General features: G+C 40.6%; 1 protein-coding gene across 1 annotated transcript in view; it reads left to right on the forward strand.

Moving 5' to 3' along the window:
* Positions 1-21,079, forward strand: part of rcor1 (REST corepressor 1) — a 49,669-nt gene that overhangs the window by 15,490 nt on the left and 13,100 nt on the right. The window contains exons 3-4 of the mRNA XM_042338100.1: positions 8,029-8,109; positions 20,493-20,545. Coding sequence (XP_042194034.1) covers positions 8,029-8,109; positions 20,493-20,545 — 134 coding nt within the window. The remainder of the gene's footprint in view (positions 1-8,028; positions 8,110-20,492; positions 20,546-21,079) is intronic.

The raw sequence follows: 21,079 nt of genomic DNA on the forward strand, positions 1-21,079 counted from the left end.
TGTTTGTTGATGTTTTGTCCCAGTTTTATACCTGTAGCAGGGTGGGGACTGCTGTATTGGCAGAGATTAGTGTCAGGTCAGCTGTGACAGCGCATTAATCAAAGTAGAAACTTGAAGCTTTAAGGTAAATGTTGAGGCATTGTGTTGACCAAATCTGGGAGACTTATTCCTTGACCTTCAGCAATGTTGCACTTGGGGTGGGTGGTGAGGGAATGAGTCGTACAAGATAGCTGCTCTTAAGCTTTCTAACCCTAGTACCCTAAAGTAATAATGGAACAACAACTTGCACTTATATAGCACCTTCCATGCAGGGTAGCATCTCAGAGCGGAACAAGTGGAAAGTAAGTTGTGATTGAATTGATTGTTGTGGATTCATCCCCACTTGGGATGAATAGATGAGTAGATATAATCAAGCTGTTTACTTTTGCAGAGTCCCACTGACTGGGGAACAATTGAATAAAATCTACAAGCCTCTTGTGAAATTAGAAGAAACCTTTCCAATGTACACACACAACACACACAGAGACTGGTGGTTGTGTGGAACAGGTTGCTCGCTAAAGCAGATTTTTAAAAAATAAATGCTGAATAGCTCCCCCAGTGGCTCAATGAGTTTATCATGCGAGTTGCTGAACTGGGCAGACTTGGCAGCCTCCCAGTTTCAATCTCTACTCTGCTGAATTAGCTGATCTCAGTCATGACTGCAGGCCATAGGGGGCCTCTACAATTACTGTCAGCGTCCCCCAGGTTAGGGAGGTGACTGACGTTCGGACAGCCTTCCTGACGACTGTTCAGAAATACTTTCAGGCAATGCGCATGTGTGGCTGTCCCATGAGGGCAGGATCGGGTTCAGCTGCTGCCTTCCCAGTAGAACCATTCCCCAGACAAATGAAAAAAGTTAGACCCCCTAGAGGAGGGAAGAAATTCAGTGTTTGTGTGTGGGGGTGGGGTATCCACAAACTCACTGAAGCTTATGATTTATGCTACTGTGACCAGTGGAAGCCAACTTACTGCAGTTGAAAGTGTGGAGGATGGATATTCTACCTTCCCTTAATGATGATTTGTTTTATGGAGCGTATTGTGTTTCTTTCTAGTAGAGGGTTAGATAGATTGGGGAAGGGAAAGAGGCAACAAAGGAGTTTCGTGTAAACTGAGCCACTTTCTCATTTCGCGTTACTTTTCTTCAGTGACTGTAAACTGACCTTTACATAAGTAACTGGTTGCTTGGCCTTGAATACAGTCGATCATTTGAAATCGGCCCTGGAGTTGGGCAAATCTAGATAGCTTTCACTCTTAATACTGGAAGATTATAGATTATGCCCAATTTGTGTACATTAATGTCCCACAAACAGAGATGAAGTGGGTGACCATTTTTTTTAAATCTGGAAGATTGTTGACCAGGACACCCAAGAAAACACCACTTAAATAGCACCTTCCATGCAGGGTAGCATCTCAGAGCGGAACAAGCAGAAATGGTTGAATTGATTGTTGGTTGTGCACTCTCTGGCGTTACACAATTTGCCATAGGATGTTCACCTGAACAGGCAGATACCTGGGACCTTGCATTGTCAGCCTCGACTATTGAGGTCAAAGTTCTGACATGAGGTGGAACTTCACCATTTCTCTCAACAAGGGAAGAGAGTGTTACCTACAGAGCCAGGTTGACACCCAACCTGACACAGCGCTTGTGTGTTGTAATTCAGGGGATTGCTGTTCCTCTCACCTTATTTGATGTGATCGATTCAGAATATTAGATCAGTTTTTAGTATTAAGTCTTCACAACTGTACCTCGGGCTATGATCGTGTCAACAGGAATATCTCGTTGAAAAGCTTGATTTATGAGATGAAAAATGTAATCTATTAATTCCCATGTGTTCAGCGAGTTCAGTTTCAGTAAACAATTTGGTGTTCAATGTTATATTCAAGCTTTGTCACGTTTATAATTTCCCATCTGTTCGAAACAGTCATTGTCTTTGTGTGGAGAAGAGTACAGTGAAATCTCCCTATTTAAAGTTAGTCAATAGACTGGCCTATTTTGCCCTTCTCAGTGTGTTTTCCCTTGGTCTGTTTGAGATTTTAGTCACAATAAGTTTCAAATGGGGTGGGGGAGGGGAGTGAAACTAGAATGGAAAAAATGTCCTGAATATTGAGTTATTGCGGAGGTAGTCACAAGGTAAGGTCCCACTGCCTTGTTTTAAGTACATGGCAATAATTGTTATCTGTTTGATCTTCCTTCCTTTAATTTCTGTATATATTTTGCTCCCAATTTTCACTTATCTCTACTAAATTCCAAAGTTTGAGTTCTGTCAATCTTTCAGCGTTCTTATGCAGGTTGACCAAGCAAAGTGGAGGTTATTCTGCAGTCTGGTTGTGTCACTGATCGTGGGTCCGTTGCATTTTTTAAAAAAATGCAAATCGGAGGCTGACACATCAGGCTTCGCAAGGGCAGGGGAAGGAGTATGTGTTGCCAGGTACAGTAGTTGGATTCTGTTGAAGTGGGGGATGGGATGGGAGGTGAGACGAGGCTCCTCATGGTCCTAGTGCTTCATCTATCTTTGTTGAAACCAGTAACCTTCCATGTTTTTTTGAAGTGTTAACAAGCGCCTAAAAGAACCTTATTGGAATGATCTGATTATGCTGAATTTTGCTGTACAATAGCTAAATATAGAATTCCAATGAATAATAATCCTTGTCATTTGATATAGTGTCTTATCGCGTCAAGACGTCTCAAAACACTTCCTATGAAGTGTAATGACCGTATTTGTAAATGAGCGCGACAGCCAATTTGCACAAAGAAATGCCCCACAAAACAGCCATGAAGTGAATGACCAATTGTATCCAGAAGCTTGTTGTCCAGGACACACCGGGAGAAACTCCCTTTTCTTTTCAAATAGTGTCATGAAATCCCTAATGTCCACCTGAAGAGGCACATGCAGGACCTCTGCTTTACGTTGCTTTCAAGGAATGGTAGACTCTTGATTTTGTGCATTTTCAAACTGCACAGTTATATTTAAAGAATATCTTTTTGTTTTTGCTTATTAGAGGTTTATTTTCTCATCCTTCAGCACAGTTGAGATTATACCTCTACACCACGGATTCCTACTTCCAGACTTGGGAGTCCTGTAGCTCAGTGGTTAGAGCACTCGCTTTGCAAGCGAGAGACCTGAGTTCAATTCCAGGCAGAGGGCGAAACCTTGAGCAAGTTTCCTTACTCCACACAGAGCCTAATAATAATCCCTCCAAAACCAAAAACAATAATAAATTGGTCATTTTCAATCTACGACTGTTTGTGGGACATTGCTGTGCGCAATTGGCTGCCGCGTTCGCCCACAAATATACAGTCAATTCACTTTACAGTGTGTTCTGTGAAGCGCTTTGGGACGTCCTCCCGACGTGAAAAGCGCTATATCAAATGCAAGGATTATTATTATAATATTATTATTCCTTCAGTGCTCCTTTTGTCCAATTTATTACCTTTTTGGCTGGCCTATTTCTATGTTTAGCCTTTTACCTGCTCTCTTGAAAACCAGGAAATGCAGCAGGCTGTGCGCGTCCTGCTGGATGAAAATCATCCTAGAGAGTGAGTGGGGAGGGAGGTCTTTTGTGACCTCCCGTTCTGGTGCTGGAATAACATTGGAATAACAGGGCCAACATTGTATCTCCACAGTCGATGATGTTGCACAATGTTGCACTTACACTTTGCGGTACTTCAACTCGTTTCTGAGATATCTCTACTGAATTGTCCAATTGTGGCCTCAACCTGCTGCTTAGAATTTTATTTGCATTTGCTGTGCTGCTCAAAGCCTTTTCATAATACGCCGAGCTTCGTCGGATATTTGAATCCATTTTCACAGTGCTTATCTGTGGATTTGGTTCCCACGAGGGATTAATTATCGTTCGTATCTGGTGGGTTGTGGGTGACCATGTTGCTCTTCATGTAAAATTGGAAGAATTCATTCTCCGAACGTTATCTCTTAATATTGTCTGTGTGGGGGCAAAAGAGTGTTTGGAAACAGCATTGTTTGGCCACCTTGATGTTCCTATCAGGCTATCGGCAAGAGTTTTTTTATAAAAAGATAGAAGTAAAGAATGGCGAACCTCATCATAATTCTTTTGCAGCTTCTCTCAAGTCTTGAACTCTGCTTAAACCGTCCAACCAATTGTATGTCAAAAACATTCCTTGGAAAGCAAAGAGTCCAAAATAACTCTGTTGACCTTGACTACATGGTGAGGCTGAGAGAGCAGCACTGTGAAAAACACTCTACTGGATATCCTTAACTGGTCGTGTACATGGCAATACATTAAGTTAAGAATTATTGTAGTATTTGTTTGTGCAAGGCAAGGCAAATGAAACTCCACCCAACATTTCACGTTGACAAATCATTGCACAGAAAGATTGGCTATTGCAACAGTATTAGTACTTTTGGAAAAACCGTATGAGCAACCTGGAACACGACTTTAGGATTTTGTGGAGGTTTGAAATGGAGGTTTGGTAAAATCCAAACATATGTTGGATATTTTAGTTTCCTACCTCTTGTTCTTCAGCAAATGGCAATTTGCTATCAGGAATTACTGGAAACAGGCTCTAAGTTTCCTGCTTGCGTGCATTATTAAAGAGGTACGCTGTGTAATACAAACTCTTGCCATTCAGAGAGGCAAACTTAAACCCTGTTCTTTTTGGAATCCTTAGACACATTTGGCAGATGTGTTTGAGGCTAGTCCCCTTTTATTGTGTGCATAGATTGCACCAGAATTTGTAAGTTTTCATCTGTGTTTTGGGAATTAACCTGTGGGGCTCAATGAAGGCTTTGTGAATGTGGTGTTGCTGGGTGTGTGTATAGGATGGGCGTGGGGAGAACTTTAATTTGCGTTCGTGAATTTTGGCGCTGTTTTTCAAGGCAGGTGATGCTTAAATGTTATTGGGATACATCCTCGAATGGCTCTTGATATTAAAGGTGGAAAGGTCTGCATTAGAAGGCAACAGGGTAAGGATTCATTTAGGCGCGAGTTGCACGCTTCCTGTGTTGCTTGGGATAGGGCCTTGGGACATCCTCCCGACGTGAAAGATCCTTTACAAATGTTATTTTGTTGTTGTTGTTTCCTTTGTTTTTGTATTAACCATTCCAGCGGAGGTGGATAAAATGTTTGCTGCAGCTTTTGATGTAATCTTGTCCTCTCCAGCTGGGTCCAGGTATGGAGGGATAGCAGGGAATGAACTAAATATAAGGCATAATAATTCCCAGAGAGCTAGTGGTAGATCTAATACAGCTTAGATGGAACATCTTCATGCCGAGGGTGGTGAGAATATGGGATTTGCTGCGGGGCTGTGGTTGGAGCAAATAAGCATCATTGTATTTCAGAGAAAACTTGATGTGTATGAGGGAGAAGGGAATAGAAGGGTCTAGAAAGCCTGAAGACTCTTGTGGAGTGTAGATACCAACACAGACTAGTTGGTCAAATGGTGGCCTGTGTTGTATCACTTTTATGTAACACTCTAGCTTGTCTTAAAACTTAATAGCTTGTGGGGAAATTGTGCATATCATTTATTTAAAAAAAATCTTCTTCAGCATCATTGTTGTGGCAAAAGTTTTAATGAAACTCACCACAATATTCTGATCGAACATTCCAGAGTAGTTAGATGTTGACTGCCTTTGGCTTTGTAAAACGTCTTTTTTGGCCATCAAATTATTCCACTATGTTTCTTCTTGTTTGCATGACATTTGATTTGAACAGTGGGATAGGCAAATCTTGTTTTGGAAACTGCTTTCACATTGTTTCACGTTCAAGGATTGATATTGATTGGGTTGAACTTCACAGTAAATTTTTTGGGGGATTTGTTGCCAACACAAAGTATTCTTATAGCCAGGACAGATCCTGTATGTCTTCTATTTGCATTTGATACAGTGCCGTATCACGTCTTCGAGACGTCTCAAAGCGCTTCACAGAATATGCTGTAGTCAACAGACTTGACTTCATGTGGGAAGCTCAATGCCTAGAGCCTGATTTTCACTTTCTACGTAGAAGGAGGGAAGGGACCTGGATGTTAAATTATTTCCACTCTATTTATTGCATTCACTTTTGAAAAATATTTTGATCTTCAGTACATTGTGTACTACAGAAAGGTCAGGGATTGTAAGAGGACAATTATATCATTAGGCTTTTTAACACAACAACAACTTGCACTTGCACCTCCATGCAGGGTAGTGTCTTTGAGTGCTTAACAGTGGTGGAGCCTGACTCTCTGGTACAATGGTACAATGATGCAAAATGTTTTGTTAATCCAATACTTTTTTTTCTTGAGGCACTTGTCTTTGCTTTCGTCTCCTCCTCTACATTTCTTCCCACACCTACTGATGTGCTCGTGGATAAGGTACCACTCAGGACAGATGCTTTTCAGGGCTCTGCCCGAGTGGCATTCTTCATGTGAGTTGAGATGATGTATTGAGTGGTTTTGGCAAGCTGTTCAACTTTGCACTGTCCTTGTCTGATGTCCACAAACAGACAGCAGACAACTGACCAGCAGGTGTCACTGGATTGCAACCCAACAAAGGAACCTTGTTCCCTTCTCCAGCTCTACTGCTGCTGCCCTGGTTACAATCAGCAAACTCAGCGATGTTAATGCTGTTCAAAGCTCAGCAGCTTACGTTTCTCTCACCACTGCTGTCCCCAGTATGGCAATCGCACGCTGAAAATGTTAACCAGTTTAGAAGCGGAAGATCTGGAGTCCTGTACCTCAGTGGTTAGAGCACTCGCTTTGCAAGTGAGAGACCTGAGTTCAATTCCAGGCAGAGGGCGAAACCTTGGGCAAGTGTCCTTACTCCACACAGAGCCTAATAATAATCCCTCCAAAACAAAACAATAATAAATTGGTCATTTTCAATCTATGACTGTTTGTGGGACATTGCTGTGTGCAATTGGCTGCTGCGTTCGCCCACAAATATACAGTCAGTTCACTTTACAGTATATTCTGTGAAGCACTTTGGGATGTCTAGAAGACGTGAAAAGCGCTATTTCAAATGCAAGGATTATTATTATTATTATATCTGTGATTGTGCTGGCTGTTGTTTTCAGAGTACAAACATTTCACATGCTCACTATTGCATTTTTCAGAATCCTAGTGACAAAACCATTGTTTTTTTTGTATATGTGACTAATTTCCTAATTGGGAATCTGATGCCTCTGCTTCTAAAGGTGCAGTCAGTGTTTGTTTTGGGGGTATTTGCATGTAGGATTGCTTAGTTTTTGATGTTTTGTGATGTGCATATATTCCTGCAAAGCCTATCCTTTCACAAGAGTGAAAGCTTGTGGAAGGTACCATTGCACTTACAATATTGCATTAATGTCAACCTAGTCGAAAGCTATTCAGAGATGCGTGTACTCAGGCTAAGTTAGAAATGGGTCAATTAACAACAATATGACCACAATAACATCGCAATGACTGTTGTGAAGGGGGAAAAGATAGATGGAATCTAGAATGGAGCATTTCATTCCTGCTGTTTCATGCAAGACTGGTTGAAAGGAAACTATGATGGTTGGTGGACTGGTTAACTTCTCTCAATTAAATGAAAAGGGAATCGATTTTTTTTTAAAGACGTATAAGCTTTTTTTCCACAAAGCTTGTGTTAATCAATATCTTTATAACTGATCACAACATCGGTTTGGATGAAGAAGGCTCTTTGGCCTATTTTTTCTCATCCTTTCAACCTTACGATCTTCCCAGGCTTTTTTTTTAATGAATCCTGTGTCCTGGCCTAAAACACCCTCTTGTCAACTTGTTCTATTCAATCTCTGATCCTGCCATGTTGCTTTATTATGCTTTTGTTTTTTTTGCAATGATACCGCCAGTTATTTTCCATACCTCTGGTCGTAAAAACGCTTATCCTTGCATTTGATGCATTGCCTTTCATGCCAGGAGGATGTCTCAGTGCGCTTCACAGGGATTTACTATACAGTGCAGTGATTGTAAGTGAATGCAGCAGCCAATTTTTGTGCCCAGCAATAATTTTAAACACGTTTTTCTTCCCTGTACAGAAGTTGCAAAACATTCTCAAGAAAGGGAGAACCTTGGAATGCTGGTCTGGTCGCCAAATCAAAATGTCTCCGAGTCTAAACGTAAGTCCTCCTCTTTGTTTTGTAACACACACAAAAAAAACTCCTATATAAACTGTAAACTCTACACGTTTTTTCCAGTTTTAGAGTTTTTTTGGCAAACATTTCTTTTCACATTTCTCATTGCTGCTGCAAAATGGGTTTGAAGCAAAATAATTTTCAGATCCAATCCATGTTCAAGTGAATCATTCGACTTGTGTTCCTGATGAGTAAAATTGTTAGCACAATTGTTCCTAGCTTTTCTGTTCCATGATTTCCTGCCCTCCAGGATGCAATGATGTTCATCTGAATAATGGGCAGCCCTATCTGTAATTATAAATAAAGATCATCAGCAGGCAGCTGGCCTCCTGAATATCCTGAAGAGGAATATCCTCTTCACACTTCTAGTCTGAGTTCTGCTGAAAGCAGAGATAATTAGGACTGAGGTTACACAAGTATACTAGCCCTCAGTGGGTTGTCTTTTAAACATTTCCTCTTCTCTGTTCCCTTCCTTTTTCGCTGTCCTCTCCCCCCTTTATTGAAGCCATTTATGAACACTACCTTAAAATGCCCTTTTAATGAAAACAGCTGCAAGGACAGCCCAGTTATTTAATTTATTTTGGAGAAATATTGCAGGCTTTTCACGATAACTATTGAGAAATCCCACCTAAAATGCTTATTTCTCTTGTTTCTGAACTTTATTTTGTTTTGAAAACATCTTGGTACATTACTTACAGTGCAACTAATTTGTCTTCCTTGTAGCGGATTAGGTAACAGTAATTCAACTCATTGCAATGTCAGCTAGAGGTGTTACAGTAAAGATGGCAGTGCAGTGAGGTCACATTTTCACCAGTGTGCTTTGATACCTAGAGTTAGAGCTTTTCAAAGGCTCTCTGTTAAATGAGAAGCTCGGTATTTACATGGCACTCTACAGTGTGAAATATGGGGAAAAGGAGAGTTTTCTGTCAGTCTGTGTGTGGGTGGGTGGGGGAGAGGAGGGAGGAATAGAAAGAGCGAGAAGACTCCTTAAAGTTGTCAGATTCACTCCAAAATAACTGCTTTTAGATAATAATAATAATCCTTGGATTCGATATCGCGTCTTATCACGTCTTCGAGATGTCTCAAAGCGCTTCAGAGAATATACTGTAAAGTGAATTAACTATATTTTGTGGGTGAAAGATAGCGTCCTTAACATAACATGTGTTTCTGAGCCAATCTGAAATACAAACTTGGTATAAAAAAGAAATCAAAACCCATATTGTTTCTTGGAACAAACATTATGGGGCCATTTACGGGATTTATTTTTTCCCCCCATCGATGTTGATTAAGAGCTAGGATATTTTATACATGTGTTTTTCTTTTCTTTTAAAAAACGCACAAGACAAGGTTACGTTGACCTGCTGTTTTAATGTGATCAAAACTTTGCAAATGCCAACATTTTGTTCCTTTCTGGAGCTCTGTCATTTCAGCCATGAAATAATGTTTTGCTGTGCCTATTTGGACAGTGAGGCAGAACCAGGAAAAGGCTGCTGTCTTCACATTGCTAAGAAGAAGCATTTGTTCAAGGAATAGTCAAGTGCAGGAATATAGCTGTTTCATTCCTTTTATGAACATTATTATCCAATATTTTGCAGTAATGGAACAGAGCTTTTAAACTGTGCACCAAGGGTGAAATGTCTGATGCTTCATGGAAATAGCAATCAAATAAAATGGAGAGTTCATCAAGACCCACCATAGGTTATAACTGAGCAGTTTGTTGCTAATGATGTGGAAAAGCGTTTGTATTCGCGGGGGGTNGGGGAGCGGCAGTAGATATCATGCACTCCGTAATAGTTTCACAGCTATCTAGTTCTTAAACTTATCCTCTGGGATTTTGCTTCGGAGTTTTGTTTAGATAAAGGTGGGACCTTTTGAACTGATTTTTCCTAGGATAAATTGGGAAAGTATGGTTGATGTAGCCATATGATTTGGGTTCCCTTCAGTTCTCCTCTCATGTTTCATGCATTGTGGTGTTGGCTTGGCTCAGTTGGTAGGTTTCGTGTGTATGTGTTACAAAGTTATGGGTTCACTCCCTACTTCAGCTCATGTTCAGGGCTGACACTTCAGTGTCGTTGTGGGGTGTACTGCATTGTTGGAGGTGCCATCCTTTGGACAAGATGTAGGCCAGGTCCTGTACACCTGATTGTTCAGTTGATGTTAAAAATCTTATGACAATATTCAGAGAAAGTTCCCAGTGCCCTGGCCAACAATCCTCCATTCATGGCTCCTTCGTGGCTGCTTGTGGGACCTTTTGCTGTAGTGCCCCAATATTGCTGTAAGCAGAAGTGCTATTGTAGCCTTATCCAGATGGGTTTTGCCTCCAGTAAGGTTTGTATGCCAGGAAACACTCCAGTTTGATTTGGGCAAGAAATCAAATGGGAGTAAGCCAACGTCATAGTACTTCAGTGTTGAGTGCTGACAATACAGTAGGGCTTCGTCACAGTTGTTTCCATTGAAGTACTGCAATCTATCTCCAATTTCCTTTTGTGAGTTTGCCATAATTAGTGTTCATGTCCTACATGAAGATAGAGGTGCATTCATTTGCCCTGTTCTTTCCCTTCCCCCCCCCCCCCAACCCCTCCCCCCAAAAAATCCCATCCTCACCCGACATCTATTTCCCTCAGTTAGTTCTCGAGAAACGCTGTCTAAAGATTTTAAATCCCAATTGAAAGGCTTTACTGCATTCTCTCGGGTCTGATCCCAACAGTCATTCCTGATGTCTTGCAGAAGTAAGTTTATTCTTCCCTATTTGAGCAAGGTAAGATCTTAGTTCATTTTCAAAGTGGACAGACAGTCTAGATAGGTTTACTTTTTGTTGCCTCTCTCCACAAAAGGAATGCGCAACTAGGACTGCCATATCTTTTAAGGCTTTGGCATTGAAGTATCTATATACTCAAAATCTCATCAATAAACCAAACAGACTGGTCTTGAATTTCTGTAATGCTGCCTAGATTTACCAGATGTCTCCTTGGTGCTAGTTAAAGCCAATGGAGGCATAAATCTTTCCCCCCACTCCCAACTCTTTTGGTAAGAAATTACTGAGCTATTTAAATCCCAGGCATTTTTCTTGGATTTAGGGTCCAGAGATTTGGTGTGGAACTCTTTCTCCTCTCTTTCCCCCCCACCCCGCCACCCCACACACACACACCGCGCACACACACACACACAATTGGCAATTCTATTTTGTACCTCTATTTTCTTGCTTAATAACATTAGTTTGTTTCCCTACTCAATAAAGCAAACTTTGCCTATTAAGTAGATACATTGGCCAACTCTTACTCTGACCTATTGTGCGGCAATCAGTAAAAAGGGATATTGTTGAGCGTTATTGGATTGATTAGTCACAGTGTATCCATTCATATGTTACAGATATTTTTAGCAAGTGAATTAGACTGCAAGGAATTGAATCAGTTTGGATAATCGTCAAATGTCTTATTTTTGGATTAATTGCTGCTCACTGGCAACTAATCTGTTCCAGTGTATTTTTGTTTAACACAACTATATTAGCATTTTGGGTTATTTAAAATTATCAATGTCTTTCCGGTCAAAATCAATGTGCTTGTGCTGAATGAATATTAAGTCTTTAGAAACGTTACAGAATTGTTAACTCTTGAGTTTTAAACTTTCATTTGTCCCTTCGCAATAGAGCATGGCTTTAAGCAAGACATGATCGATCGTCTTTCGTTTTTAAACGCGGACACAAAGTCTATCAGATCTGTTTGCAAATGTGTTTTTTTCAATAATGTATGTGCTTATCCAACTGATGGTAATGATGTTGGTTTCAGTGACAGTCACAAGTAGGATGTGTTCTTTTTCTGCTACATTTTTATATTTATATAGATTTTCAGTTTAGCTTCCAGGTGGGTGGAGCATGTCACTACATGCTGGCTTCACCAGGAGATGAAGCAGCAATGAAGCTTATTCCTAATTTGGCCTGTTGGTGGGGTTTAAGGAATAATAATATAGTAATAATTTCTTGCATTTTGCCTTATCGCGTCGGAAGTATGGAAGTCTCAAAAGTGCTTCACCGGATTTACTGTGAATTGGAGTGACTTGTGTATTTGTGAGCAAACGCAGCAGCACAGTTGTGCAGTTGTGAGCAGCAGCACAGTTGTGCACAGCAATGTCCCGCAAGCAGCCATGAAACTGGTGACCAATTTTATTTGGGTGTCTGTTGGCCAGGGCACCAAGAGAAACTCCCTTCTCTTTTCTAATTGTGCCCATGGGATCTTTAACCACCATCTTGAGCAGGCTGATGGGATCTTAGTTTAACGTCTCATCCGAAAGATTGTACATCTGACAATGCAGCCCACCCACCCCCAACGCTGCTTTGGAGTGTCAGCTTAGACTAATTCCTGATATAGGGCTTGAACCCACAGTTTTCTGACTCCGAGGCAAGAGAATAGACGTTGTATGGTCCAATTATAGCCTCTTCCATCCCCTTCAGCAAAAATTTCTGATATTTCACTTCAGATTTCAGTCAAAGCATATCAGGAGCAAACCTGAACAAAGGAGACTAAATTAAACAAACTAGACAAGATTTAGGGAAAAAAATGGAGGCCAGCTAGACTGGCAAGCGATTCAATTAGAGTTGCAAGCAACCAAACATAACCTAAAGGAGAGTCTCGAACAATGCGATGTGGAGAATAAAACTGGATGTGGTTGAAAAGACAGCAAGATAATAATAATAATAATAATAATCCTTGCATTTGATATAGCGCTTTTCACGTCAGGAGGACGTCCCAAAGCGCTTCACAGAACACACTGTAAAGTGAATTGACTGTATATTTGTGGGCGAACGCGGCAGCCAATTGCGCACAGAATAATAATACAAAACCAGTTAGAAACCAGGAATCATTTGGGGTATATATTGTCTGACAGTCTTGATTCTTTCAGTACATTCAGTAAAAGGCTGTGCTTCAGCAAAGTTATAATGGTTGTAAAGTTGTAAAGAGGTTTCTGAGAGTCTGATTGATGGGGAGTTGTAGCAGGATGTCCTATAAGGTTCTCCTCTGGGATGCTTCCAACTGATCTTCACTCTGGGTCAATCGGGTTACTTGACCTGGGGCAGTGGTGGGGGTGGGGGTAGAAAAGGAGAAATTCCCGCACTGCCTTCACCTAAATTACACTGTCACAAGTAGCTAAGCACACCTGCAATAAACCTGTAAGAAAAAGGGAATATTTTTCTCATTTTAGAGTGTTATGAAGCCTGTTGTGCAAGCTCATTTTTTAATACTGTTTTGTTTACAAATGGAGCAGAGATATGAGTGTAAATCACATTTCTGATTTAGGTCTGAAAAGGCAAGCTTGCTGTGACATCTCCCAACCATCCTACAAATTGAATGCAAAATGTTTTGTGTTTCTGAACCCTACTATAACTTAAAGCTTGAGTTGGAGATCAAACAAGCTCGTGGAGCAACTTCTGCTGAGATGTTAAATTGTGCAAATGTATATGCCAGCAACTGCTGTTCCTTCATCCATGAACACTAAACTTGTCGCCTCAAATTTTCATTAAACAATTTTCACAACAGACTATGCTACGGCTTTGTTCAGTGCACTTCAGTTAATCTGAACTGTTCTGGAGGCAACCAAATGGTTCAGATAAGGAGAGGGACTGGGAAAGGTCAGTTTGGTTCAGATCGTCAGAATTGTGCTTCATTTGTATTGCTTTTATTTGGGGTGGAGGGGGGCTGGGAGAGTATGATTCAGTTTGCTTTGTTTCACCACAGTAAACTGAAAAGCTTGGACAAGATTAGAAACCCACTGTTCTTCCTAGATTAACCAGTAACGGTATATTAAAACACATGACAAAGTGTGATGCAATGCTTACGAATGAAATCATGTTCACAAGCCGCACACAGTTGATGCTTTATTTTCTCATCCGGTTGGATACCTCGGGCTCCGTAAGCAATTTTGGTAAATTAGGGATTCTTGTGCGGTTTGCTCATTTTCATTTTAACTTAATAGGGCTTTCCACTTCCAGCTCTCTGTGCCCCAGTAATGTACTTTCATAGCCCAGCCTTCAGAAGCAATACCTTTTTTACCAAAACGTTTCCATTTCTAAGATCAGCTCTCCATTCCACGTAAGTCACATTTTGACTAAAGCCACTAATTCAGCACACTTGGGGCAATTTTATTGTGCTGTGGACACTCCCACCCAACAGAATCAAGACTGATAAGATTTCACACTGAACTTTTCAACCATCGTCATACCAACGATTTTAGCTAGATTTTTTTTTAAACTTGGTTTCCAGAGATGAAAGGATAGGGCTCTTAACCCACTTCCTCTCCTGTCCCATTTTATGCTTCACGTCTGTTTCTCACTGATCTTCACCAAATGTTGAGTTTGACCTTTACGCGTTCGTATGTCTCGTACGTCTTATCTTGTCTACTGGACCATTTTAATATAACTGAATTCTTTCAGCCTGCATGTTCAAGTCAGAATTTAACATCCACAAAAGTGGGAGGGGGAAAGGAGAGCGTGGGAAGGAGAAAAGAATACTCGACTCGTGACACTAATCCTTTGAGAAATATTGCAAATCTGCAAATGTTTACCAATGTTTCTCAAATTATTCGCATCGTGCCATATTATAATACAACAACACAACAAAATTACATTTATAGAGTGCCTTTCACGGCGGGAGGATGTCCCAAGCCACTGAAATTATATTATAATTTACTCAAAATGTGACCTATGTGGAATAATAATAATAATCCTTGCATTTGATATAGCGCGCCTTATCAAATCTTTGAGACGTCTCAAAGCACTTCACAGAATATACTGTAAAGTGAATTGACTATGTTTCACGGGCAAAATTTTCCCATTATTTATGCAGTTTGCAGGCATTTTCTATTGGAATACATTGGCTATAATGCAACAGTGAAATCTCAGTGTAGTAAAATGCACACTGAAATATGTACTGCTGCACTATTCCAGAGTACTAGTATGTCCGCGATCATCATAGCCAATGCTGTAGAAATTTAAAGAATATAGCAAAAACTGAAAATTGGAAATGAACAGAAATGCTGGCAATCTGCAGCAGGCAGGAATCCGAGCCGTCAAGCAACAAAAAAAATTAACATTGCAGAAATGGTCACCAGTGTCCTTCAATGCCAATGTCTGATTGGAACGATTCACTGAAATGTGCTCTGGGACGCTACCCCGCGTAAAGGGCACTATATAAATGCAATTTGTTGTCGTTGTTGACTCCATGTCATCTTCAGCAGAACTCGTCCTGTTTAAGTGTCTCCTGGTTTAAATGTTCTACTCTTTATGAAACCCTTGACTCGGTTAAAGGTACCAACTCCCATCTAATTACGACCTAGATAGACACTGCTGGTTGTCTTCCTTCTACTCCAAGCAGTGACGAACATTCATCCTTTCTATTTGTTCCTGGATATAATTATTTTACACTTCCGACTGCTGAGTCTAGTGGTTCAAGCTTGATCAGGCTTCCAAGTGTCATAACTGTTGTGTAGTGTATATTTGCAGTAGGATAGTTGGTGCTGCTAAGCTTGGGACTTGCTTCAGAGACCAGGAATAAATATCCTTCCTTTATACTGACATCAGTGCTTGGCCTGTGGTGCCTTCGGGATTCTAGTCTTGCAACCTTTTTGTACTACACTTGTCAGCAACCCTGAAGGATAATTTTTAGTTCACGTGATCCAACCTTCCATTTAAAAATAGTTTCCTTCAACACGCTGCTATTAGTCAGACAGGCCAATGCCACAGTCGGCTTAGTGTATTTGTAATAATAATAATAATCCTTGCATTTGCTATAGCGCCTTATCATGTCTTTGAGACATCTCAAAGCGCTTCACAGAATACACTGTAAAGTATAGAGGCTAGTCTGTGACTTTGTATTTCCAGCGTTCCGGATATTTCATGCCTCCAATGCTTTAGAGTGAAATCTGAGAAGCTGAACGCTACTTTGATGGTCGGGTGGCATTGCTTGATCAACTGCTGTGCAGATCAACCTATTCCTCTTTACAGATTTTAACACCTGGTTTGGACTGCCTTTTAAATGTCTCAGCTTCACGGCACACTGAGAGGCTGCAGTCAGTTGCTTTTGTCAAAACCCAGTTCTGTTTTTCTACACCTTCTTGCATTCAGATCATTTTCCTGGAGGATTGCATTTGCTTGCTAAACTACGGGAGGAATCTGCCATCATTCCCTTTGCCTTTGTTCACATTAAAGGCAAGTTCTCTGGGTTGCTTTTTAAATGAAGTCTAATTTTCAGAGTTGCCAGTATTCCTTCAGTCCGCCCGCGACCGTGTTGGCAGGCACGCTTCATGTGCGTTCACGCTGTGCGGCTGACTAACATTTGATCTTTTCTGATTGGAAACGGCAGCAGATAACCAGTACAGCAGGTGATTGTACTTGAGTGGTCATTAAGCAAGCTGACTTTTGAAGTCATTTTTCTTTTAAAGCATTTCTTTTGCAAGTCATGTATGGCAGGCATTATTGTCTGAATTTGACAGGTCAACAATACCAGCACTTTGAAATGGAGTTTCAAAATGCTCTAGATATTTAGTTATCCTGATTTGAACGTGGCAGTTTAAAGCTTTCAGAGAATGAGGACCTGATTGATTATTTGCTTACATACAGTTTAAACTTTCTTAGCTTTTTCTTTGAGATTTTAGACTGATCCTATTGACTTCTGTGTTAACCACAAACTATAAGCCTGTTGTGTGTGTGAATGTGTTCTAATTGCAGTTTTCTTTGTCTTAGGATAAATAGGAATTTGTTTAATACACTGATACAAGAGTCTTATGTGCAAGGGAATGGTGCTTGCACATGGACTCTTACTTTCTCTTACTCTTTTTTGTCCAATTTAATAATGAATTAATGTTCTGATAAACCTTGTTTTCCATCATTTGTAAGACTAGAAAGATAACTCCTGCAGGTGACTTGGATAAAGGAAGAATTGTGGCTAAAGAATTGTATGTGTTACGTACACACACTCACTGTTCCCTTATCAACAGTGGGTCCATGATTGATTTATCTTCTAGTCTCTGTTGTTGTCTCTAATTGGACACAAGAAGGTGAATAAGAGTCTTGCAAGTTGACTTGCTATTAGTTTTCCTCCTGCAGGGATCATGGGGGGCGGGGGGGGAAAGAGGTATATCGCTCTCCTCTCCCCTCACCAGATCAGCTGCAATCACAAACCTGATGTGTGTTGAATGATGGAAAGAGCTCACGTCCTAACTCTCTAACTCGGGCACGGAATACTAATTCAGTCTTGGTAGAAAGTTGTGCAGGATCCACTCCCATGCTGAGCTGAGCATGTGTCATTGGAATATCCTGGGACAGTGAGTCCTTGGGGATCAATAAGTATAGGAAGCTCGCTGTGCAGCAATTTGACGTGCATTTCTTCAGTTTTGAACTTGCATTACATTGCATAAATTTGTAGGCTATGTTCCATCGCTTTTTCCTATTCCTGTATTTCCTTCCCCCCGGTATCTCCCATGTCTGTATTCTCTAAAATTGGAATCCTTTCCTATTTGAATCAAGTAATTTAGCCGTCCATATCGATTACCGTTTGCATCGACACCCAGACGAGTGAATGGTGTGTGATAGAGTTGGCCAAGCAAGTGTTTTGTGAGAGCACGCATGTAGCTATGTTCCAGGTATGTGGGCATGTCACCACAAGGCTGCGATGTGGCAATCACCTGAAAACATCAGTAGCCATTCTTTTTGTTTTTTAAAAAAAAAACCCTCATCTGGTTTTTCTCTAGGCTCACTTAATTTACCGTTCAATTTGCAGACGCTACCGTTGGCTGCTCACTGATTCAGATTCTGTTCTACAAACTTATGTAGATATCTTGTGTTGTATATTGATTGTGCGGCGAATGGTGTGGTTGATGATAAGTTAAGCTTCCAGCAGAGGGCGCCCAGTGCTTTGGCTAAGAGGCATCTGCACGGCACAGATTGACTTGACAGAAGACCTTTATGTACAATGTACAAAATGAGATCTCCGTGAACTGCGATTCTGTTGTCTGCCCATTCTATTTATTGAACCTATTAAAAGATGCCCGTCAAACCGAGGCCAATTTTTCAAAATGTTTTAATTTTGAGCCGTTCCAATTTCTAGGGGGGAAAGCACCAGATGATGGTTGAATTTCTTGCATCGTCAGAACATACATACTGTGCCATCTGCATTTCTTTCTTTGCAGTGTTAAAATCCTTAGCATATAGCTGGGAAAATTAACTAGGACACCTGGTTTATTTCCGTGGGTGGCGAGGACTTGTGCTTCCCCATCTGAACATGGATTATGGGGCCCACTGTTTTTGCAGTAACAAATGGAAGCTTGTTGAACCAATCGTTCACTTTAAAAAAAATTAAATGGGACACAAGTGTGCTATTGAATTGAATGGAATGTGTTCTTTATGCAACAACTTGCAGCATTTCAACCCTCCAGTAGGAGGCTTCACATCCTCTCGATTGACTAAAATCTCCATCCACAACCCAACGTATGCAAATTGCCCACTTTTAGAGAAACCAGAAATGTTTAAAAAAAATCAACCGAAATCTCTCTACTTTTAGATCGCAAAAAAAATCAGAACTATAAAATGTTCGCATGCATGGCGATTCGATGGTGAGCGATATTCGAGCAATTGAAGAGAGAAAAAAAAATCCTCTTCCAGTCTTTCTAGTTACACAGCATACAGGTAGGATGAGCAAGGGGTCTCGTATCGTTGCCCAGGGCCAAGTACATTTACTGAAATTATGAACTTATTGTGCTTGGTACTAACCTTCACAGATAACAACAACTTGCCTTTACACCAACAACAAAATTATGTTTATAGAGCGCCTTTCACGTCGTGAGGACGTCCCAAGGTGCTGGGAAAATTACCTAGGCTTAGTCAGACACCTGGTTTATTTCTGTGGGTGGCAAGGACTTGTGCTTTCCCATCTAAACATGGATTATGGAGCCGACTGTTTTTGCAGTAACAAATGGAAGCTTTATTAAATATAGTACCCTTTGAACAGGTTAGCACTGATCGAGGGTGGGTCAGAAAGGAGAAACACACTCGCGTCTTCTTTAAAAGGGCTCCAGGGTAGCTTGTGCAGCAAGCAGTGTGATAACGGAATCTAAACTGTGAATTAAGTTTAAAAATGAAAAACGTTAAAAAACGGCACGGGGTTTTTTTAAAAAAAAATTGCACTTGAAATCTGTTGCTGTTGGAGCACATCTTGATATAAAAATTACTCCGTGTAACGTGCAGCATTTTTCGTGATGCTTAACTATGGTGGAAATCCCATTGCATCGTTAAATGCTGAATGGAGTTTTAACCCACATGATATAGTTTCGAAGGTCGGTATCCTCACTGATGTGAATGGCTGAATGTTGTAAATGGGCAGGAATGGTGGATTCCAATGTACCAACTTGTACATATTCTGTCAAGTAACACATGCAATTTTTAATCTTTGACATCATCTGATTATGGCAGTAATGCTTTCAGACCCGGGCTACAGGAAATTATGGGAACTTTGTTACAGTAACTTTTATGAGGTTCCCAGAAAGGCCAGTGAAACCGACACCCATAAAATTGTGACTTGGGTTATTTGCGGAATCTTTTGGTTTCAAAATGAAATGGAATCCCTCCTTCGGATGAGAAGTTAAACCAAGATCCATGCCATCAGCCGGTTCAGGTAGATATTAAAGATTGCATTACACTAATGTGAAAGAGAAGGGAGTTTCTCCTGGTGTCCTGGTCAAACATCCCCCAAATAAAATTGGTCACTCACTCCATGGCTTTTTTGGGGGGCATTACGATGAGCAACGGGCTGCCACCTTTCACCCACAAAATACAGTAAATCCATTTCACAGTAAAATCCTATGAAGTGCTTTGAGACGTCTCAAATACGCGCATTTGATATAAGGCACTATATCAAATGCAAGTGGTATTATTATTTTGGCAAGCAATAAGGAGGTGCAGGAATAGACTTATCTATCACACGATATATTAGGATGTCTAATTAATGTTGTTGAAGAACTATTTGTTTTTGTGTTGATGGTGGGAAAAGAATCTGCCATTTCTTATCCTTGTGTTTTGAGCGCCCAATCCATGTAATGTTCACAAGCCACTTTAGGCAAAAAGGTCATTCCTCCCTACGGATTGTCATTACAGTAGGTTTGAAAAGAAAGTGTTTGGATTTGGTTTCCCAGAAACTTAATTGCCTATAAATATTTGTACTGGCCTTCGAACTATTTGACCTCTGGATGGTTTTTTTGACATCCGAAGGATGCAGGGTGTTGAAACTGCTTTGTCCAGATTCGAAAAACTGTCTCACTTACTGAACTAGTTGCAGTATTTTTGTTGAATTTTTGAGTCTTGACCTTTTCTTTGTTTGTGTTTGCAGTGGATGAATACATCGCAATAGCTAAAGAAAAGCATGGTTACAACATGGAACAGGTAATCTATTTTAGACTCTAAATGTTCGCAATATTGACTTGCTTGCAGGAAAACCTGCATACTGAGACTTTTGTTTGAATTCTGGTGTGAAGGAACATTGACTTATTGTTGCTAGAGATTACTGTCTGTTTCCCTTATTCTTTAGTTGTTTCTTCTTGGAACCACCTTTCATTCCTGACATCATAGTCGGAAATGCAACTGATGATTACTGTCACTCTTGCTTAGTTTTGCTCTGATTGTCAATGTGTAGTAGTTCTCAGCAGGTTCACTTATTTGATACTATGACCTTGGATGCTTCCAACTATCAAAATTACAAGAAGCTAGAATTGACTTTGGAAAGTCAAATGATCAGAGTGGCCTCAATGAAATCCTGTCAGTGCTCAGACGCTACCCAGCGGGAAGGGAGCTGTCTAATAATAATAATTATTGCATTTGATATAGCGCCTTATCACGCCTTTGAGACACCTCAAAGTGCTTCAAAGAATATACTGTAAAGTGAACTGCCTGTATCTTGTGGGCAAAACACAGGTTGTT

The sequence above is a fragment of the Callorhinchus milii genome, unplaced genomic scaffold (assembly GCF_018977255.1).
Source record: "Callorhinchus milii isolate IMCB2004 unplaced genomic scaffold, IMCB_Cmil_1.0 Scaffold9, whole genome shotgun sequence".
Classification (NCBI taxonomy): domain Eukaryota; kingdom Metazoa; phylum Chordata; class Chondrichthyes; order Chimaeriformes; family Callorhinchidae; genus Callorhinchus; species Callorhinchus milii.